The 7,107-nt window shown below is 38.8% G+C and overlaps 1 protein-coding gene across 1 annotated transcript in view; it reads left to right on the top strand.

Moving 5' to 3' along the window:
* LOC101856160 overlaps positions 1 to 2,320 on the top strand; it is a 54,944-nt gene extending 52,624 nt beyond the window's left edge. The window contains exons 13-14 of the mRNA XM_035973928.1: positions 943 to 1,192; positions 1,882 to 2,320. Of these exons, the coding sequence (XP_035829821.1) occupies positions 943 to 1,192; positions 1,882 to 2,320 (689 nt within the window). The remainder of the gene's footprint in view (positions 1 to 942; positions 1,193 to 1,881) is intronic.
* The last annotated feature ends 4,787 nt before the right edge of the window (positions 2,321 to 7,107 follow it).

Here is a 7,107-nt window from a genome sequence, read left to right as displayed (position 1 = left end):
TTTGGGGGGGGGAGGGGTGTCGGGAAGGGAGAAAGGGGCTGTTCCGTGCCTGGAGTTGGTGCCGACTATTGGTAAGTTATGCGCATATTAATGTGATAATGTAGTAGTCACTGTTAGAGGTAGACTGTTCAGAACAACAAGAAAAGATATTGTTGGAATTTTTTTAAATCGTTGATGGGTTGTTTTGTTTGTTTGTGTTTGTTTGTTTTTTTTGGTTTGTTTTACAGGTTTTGACTATTTACACTAATGATGATTATAATTAATCAGCGTGCGCTGGGTAATACGTACCATTTACACTTTCTCAACAAATCGGTGTATTTACATGTTGTAGGTATTAGCAGTCAGTCACGAGTCCCCAGCTGTAAAGCGTTTTGGGATTTTGTGTCTTTTTCTCCAAAGTGTGCCTATTTTTTTAGAATAAGGAATTTTCCTACATTATTTGTTTACTTTTCTGTCTGTATCTGCATATTCCTTTCTTTATCTTCCTCTTTCTATATCTGCTTCTCTAACCTCGTCTAGATGTAAGTTCAGTCGACATCTATATCTGTCTGTCTGCCCGTATGTCTGTCTGTGTGTCTGCATGAATATCTGTCTGTCTGTCCTCAACATCTCTTAAGCTTTCTCTCTCTCTCGCTCTCGCTCTCTCTCTCTCCCTCTCTCTCTCTCTCTCTCTCTCTCTCTCTCTCTCTCTCTCTCTCTCTCTCTCTCTCTCTCTCTCTCTCTCTCTCTGATGTATTTCGTATACCAAGAAGCCCTGGGTTCGGACTTCAGTTTGACCCGACCTCGTGATCTTGGGAAAGGCATTCGACACCAATTACCTATTTTGCTGGGTCGTTTCAGAGATGGAAGTTAAACACAGAGATCCTTCCGCTTAATGAAGGAACCTAATAACGTTTCTAGAGGAGTTCAATGTACTGTATTATTTAACATTTCTATTTCAAGGAGCCCTATTCGGAATGTCCGTGGGTCTGTGTGCTAGCTTCAGCCGTGCGTCCCAACTAGAAGGCGGCTTAGCCAACTTTCTCCAAAACACCGCCGACGGATACGCGGTTTTGGCCGGCTCTGCTTCCTGCCTATTTGGCTCCCTCCTGGCAACCATCGTCATCTCCTTGGCAACGCATCGCATCAAAACACCGGAAGATGAAGCGCGAGAATGGCAGAAGCTGAGGGACATCGACAATCCGCTGAGACCGTGGGTGGATGGAATAAAGGAGGATGGCTTGTGCGTTGGGGGAGGAAAGCGACCGACCTATGAGCAGCTTGATAAACATCACAGGTTTCTCATCATCATCATCATCCTCATAATCATCATCATCATCATCATCATCATCATCATCATCATCATCATCATCATCATCATCAGATTATTATTATTATTATTATTATTATTATTATTATTATTATTATTATTATTAGGCCTTATTATTATTATCATCATTGGTTTTTTTAATATCCTGATCATTATCAATATCATTATTGATATTATTATTATTATTATTATTATTATTATTATTATTATTATTATCATCATTATTATTATTATTATTACTCTCTCTCTTTCGCTCACACACGCACACACACACACACACACACACACACACACACACACACACACACACACACACACACATACACACACACACACACACACACACAAACACACACAGTAACACCCCCCCCCGCCCCCACTCACACACACTCACAGACCCACACTCTCTCACCACTCATAATATTCTCTCGCATCCACTCTCATTCTCTCTGTCCCTCTGTCCCTCTGTCTCTCTATCTCTCTGTCTGTCAGTCTCTCTCTCAACCAATCAAAGTATTATTATTATTATTCTCTATCTCCCCCCCCCCCCCCCCCCCTCTCTCACCAAACAGACTGGCAAAAATTGTCACAATCGCTGGTGTGAGTGTCATGATCGCCGTGTTCGTATTCATCATCCCAGGCTTCATGGCCGCGCTACACACTATGACGTCATCAGAACTCCAGAGCTGGCTGATGACGCTACACATCTGGTGTTTCGTCACCGCGGTTATCGTGCTGTTCTTGACCCCCGCTGAGGAGGTCAGGAGTATTTTGAGGAACCTGAGGAGGAAGGCAGGAGGAGAACGACGGCGTGGGGTCAGGGGTCGGGTGTCGAAAGGGGGCTCCTCCAGAAGTCAGGAAGAGGTCGCTGCTTTGCCCCGCGATTGCAAAGACTGTGACGTAGACGAGGATAATGTCATTGATGACGACGGGCAGTCCAGGACGAGGCTGACAGCGGAACATTCCAGTTGCAGTAACGGGTTAGGAGTGTTCCAAGTGGAGAATGTGTAAGAAAAAAACACAACAAAAAACGGAAATAAAAACCAACCCCCCCCCCAAAAAAAAAACAACCAAAAAACCCCCCCACAAAACAACAACAACAATAATAATAACCAAAAGACCCCCCACCCCCTAAAAAAAACCCACCACCACCACCAACAACAACATTAACAACAACAACAACAACAACAACAACAACAACAACAACAACAACAGCAACAGCAACAACAACAACAATATTAATAAAAGCAAGAAAATCAGGTATTATTATAGGTAAATTATTTTTAGAAAATAACTTTCAGAAAAAAAACTGTTTTAATGTGGGTGTTTTTATCCCACCCTCCTTAACGAAACAAAATACTCATAAAGCAAAACAATTTTTTTTTTAAATGACACAATTGAGATCACATAGGAGGTGTGCTTCTACCTTCCCAATCAGGGCCACCCTGTGTTGAGAGGGATACAGTATCCCTGTAGATTGATCGAGAAACTGGATAAGAGTTCTCACCTTTCGGAAATCGAACTCAGGTGTCCTGTGTGCGACGCAGAAGCGACTAACCCGTTACACCACAGACGTCTGTGTGTAGGCCAGTAGTTGCTTGTGACCCTGTTCTAGTTCTATAGCCAGTGCCAACTTTGACGACTTTTATTAAGAAGCTAGCATTTTCTTTAGAGCTGGGCGACGAATCGATTCCGGAACCGTTTTCCACGATTAATGCTACGGAAGAAAAGTATGGCCCCCTTTTTATGAATACCAAAGGATCTTCTTCTATCTTTTAAATTAAAGAATTTACATTTGAAAAATAAAAAGTGATACTTTGTAGTGTTCCAAAATCATGGTTATCCTAAATCCTGAAGACGTTTGGAGCCAATTAAGTAACCACCGGAAGAAATCAGATCATTAGAACTGGGTTCGGAGTCGATTCATACGATTCCTAGCTTTCAACAATCGGGAACCTAGCTGCCCAGCACTAATTTTCTTATCTCCCACCTACATGCACAATGAGCGGTTTAGCGCAGCAATTTGATTATTAACTCAGCGAAAAGAAAAACGAAAAACAAGCCCAAAAAACTCCACAAACAACAACAACAGCAGCAACAACAACAACAACAACAACAACAACTACAGCTACAACAAAAACCCAGCATAAAAACAGCAAGAACCCCCCCCCCCCCACCCCGAAAAATCAACCAAAACCTAAGACAAAGTTCGTACGAACATTTATGATACTTTTACATCCGTAGGCTACAGACGCACATGTAAGTTGTTCTTTTTAAAAATATTATTTATGTATTTGTATAACTCAAATCAGAAATATGGACGTAAAAATCGGACAATATGGTTACTGGCAAAGCATGGCTGAACATGATCGATTCTAAATGTGTGAGTGAAAGAGTGGGTATGTGAAAATACATACGTGTACATACATCTGATATGTTGATAACTCTACGCAATATATTATTATGTAATACAAGAAACGACCCAGTGCCTATTAACTTTACACCTTGTCTCAACATGGATTTTCAAAACGAATATGCCTTAGAAAGTCTTTTCTGTAGATTATAAACTTTACTGCATAAAACTTTTGATTGTCGATGGGAACTTGGTAATTCTTTCTATTTAATGCATAAATTTCTGTGTCTATTTGTTCTGTGCCATTCTGCAGTTAAAAGTGTATATGCACAACTTCCCAATATACAGACAGTATGAGAGAGAGAGAGAGAGAGAGAGAGAGAGAGAGAGAGAGAGAGAGAGAGAGAGAGAGAGAGGGGGGGGGAGAGAGAGAGTGAGAGAGAAACAGAGAAAGACAGAGAAAAAGATAGGGAGATTACAAGTGAAAGCGTGGGCACATGTTTATGTGAGGCAGCGTGGTGGAATCAGGCTCTTGTCAAAATAATTAAAGTGAAGAAACTTGCATTTTTCCGCAGGTTTATGAATTTTTATCAAATTTTTGTTTTTTGCCTCAACACCTTTCATGCCCATTAAAGAACTCATTTCGGTGTGGATTTTTCTGAAAAACGTTGAATAAAGGCACACAAAATGTAAATTTTCAGTTACCACGGACTCTTAAGCTAAGGAAATAACTAATCTTTGGCGGACATTTTCTCACTAATTTTTTCCTCTGAAAACAAGTGACCCCCACCTCCTTCTTTTTCTCAAATATCTCGACTTGTATATTCAAGATAAATGGATATTTTTTAAATCCAAATAAAGACAAGTGAACACGCTTTAAAATGATACCAATAACTCTACATGCCCAAAAATTAACGAGAGCCTGATTCCACCACGCTACCTCACATATAATAATAATTATATCATAAAAATTATATAATTATAATAGTACATATACATTCTGTTTTTGTGTGTGTTTTTTTTTGTCAAGTGAAAAGTGGATGGTTTCGGGAAACAACATCTAGCCCAATGCCAGGTGACAGAAGGCGTGGGTAGGGTAGAAAGATCAATCAATCAGACTTTATGATATTATATCTCATAGATTTTGATAAAAATAAAGGTACTTTTTTAATGTGATTTTATTTCCCTTCTTTTTTTTACACGTAATCTTGAAATAATAACTTTGTTTCTCTTGGTGGATTCTGATGTGTATCCAGGCCACAACAGCAACAGCAAAGACAGTAACAAGCTAAAACAAGAACAAACGAAATCAGACAATAACAACAATAACAGCAACAACAACGATAACAACAACAACAACAACAACAACAACAACAGCAACAAAAACAGAGACAACATCAACAACAACAATAACAACAACAACAACAACAACAACAACTACAGCTACAACAAAAACCCAGCATAAAAACAGCAAGAACACCCCCCCCCCCCCCCCCCACCCCGAAAAATCAACCAAAACCTAAGACAAAGTTCGTACGAACATTTATGATACTTTTACATCCGTAGGCTACAGACGCACATGTAAGTTGTTCTTTTAAAAAATATTATTTATGTATTTGTATAACTCAAATTAGAAATATGGACGTAAAAATCGGACAATATGGTTACTGGCAAAGCATGGCTGAACATGATCGATTCTAAATGTGTGAGTGAAAGAGTGGGTATGTGAAAATACATACGTGTACATACATCTGATATGTTGATAACTCTACGCAATATATTATTATGTAATACAAGAAACGACCCAGTGCCTATTAACTTTACACCTTGTCTCAACATGGATTTTCAAAACAAATATGCCTTAGAAAGTCTTTTCTGTAGATTATAAACTTTACTGCATAAAACTTTTGATTGTCGATGGGAACTTGGTAATTCTTTCTATTTAATGCATAAATTTCTGTGTCTATTTGTTCTGTGCCATTCTGCAGTTAAAAGTGTATATGCACAACTTCCCAATATACAGACAGTATGAGAGAGAGAGAGAGAGAGAGAGAGAGAGAGAGAGAGAGAGAGAGAGAGAGGGGGGGAGAGAGAGAGTGAGAGAGAAACAGAGAAAGACAGAGAAAAAGATAGGGAGATTACAAGTGAAAGCGTGGGCACATGTTTATGTGAGGCAGCGTGGTGGAATCAGGCTCTTGTCAAAATAATTAAAGTGAAGAAACTTGCATTTTTCCGCAGGTTTATGAATTGTTATCAAATTTTTGTTTTTTGCCTCAACACCTTTCATGCCCATTAAAGAACTCATTTCGGTGTGGATTTTTCTGAAAAACGTTGAATAAAGGCACACAAAATGTAAATTTTCAGTTACCACGGACTCTTAAGCTAAGGAAATAACTAATCTTTGCGGACATTTTCTCACTAATTTTTTCCTCTGAAAACAAGTGACCCCCACCTCCTTCTTTTTCTCAAATATCTCGACTTGTATATTCAAGATAAATGGATATTTTTTAAATCCAAATAAAGACAAGTGAACACGCTTTAAAATGATACCAATAACTCTACATGCCCAAAAATTAACGAGAGCCTGATTCCACCACGCTACCTCACATATAATAATAATTATATCATAAAAATTATATAATTATAATAGTACATATACATTCTGTTTTTTTGTGTGTTTTTTTTGTCAAGTGAAAAGTGGATGGTTTCGGGAAAGAACATCTAGCCCAATGCCAGGTGACAGAAGGCGTGGGTAGGGTAGAAAGATCAACCAATCAGACTTTATGATATTATATCTCATAGATTTTGATAAAAATAAAGGTACTTTTTTAATGTGATTTTATTTCCCTTCTTTTTTTACACGTAATCTTGAAATAATAACTTTGTTTCTCTTGGTGGATTCTGATGTGTATCCAGGCCACAACAGCAACAGCAAAGACAGTAACAAGCTAAAACAAGAACAAACGAAATCAGACAATAACAACAATAACAGCAACAACAACGATAACAACAACAACAACAACAACAACAACAGCAACAAAAACAGAGACAACATCAACAACAACAATAACAACAACAACAACAACGATAACAACAACAACAGCAACAACAACAGCAACAAAAACAGAGACAACATCAACAACAACAATACAAACAACAGCAACAACTACAACAGCAGCAAAAATAACGACATTGTAAAATGCTTCAAAATGGGTACAAAGACACCATTTCCACCAACAACGATAGTGCCCCCAAGAATAATCTTTTGTTTGTCTATATCTCTCTCCCCCCCCCTCTCTCTCTCTCTCTCTCTCTCTCTCTCTCTCTCTCTCTCTCTCTCTCTCTCTCTCTCTCAATCTTATTACTGTTTGTAAGTGTGTGTGTGTTTGTGTGTATCGATGGGCAGTGGGTGTATGGAGTGGACCGATGTTTTTGTTTTTTTTTT

This window comes from Aplysia californica, unplaced genomic scaffold (genome assembly GCF_000002075.1).
Source record: "Aplysia californica isolate F4 #8 unplaced genomic scaffold, AplCal3.0 scaffold00036, whole genome shotgun sequence".
Classification (NCBI taxonomy): domain Eukaryota; kingdom Metazoa; phylum Mollusca; class Gastropoda; order Aplysiida; family Aplysiidae; genus Aplysia; species Aplysia californica.
Note: the sequence above shows the minus strand (reverse complement) of the source record. Positions and strands in the feature narration are given on the sequence as shown.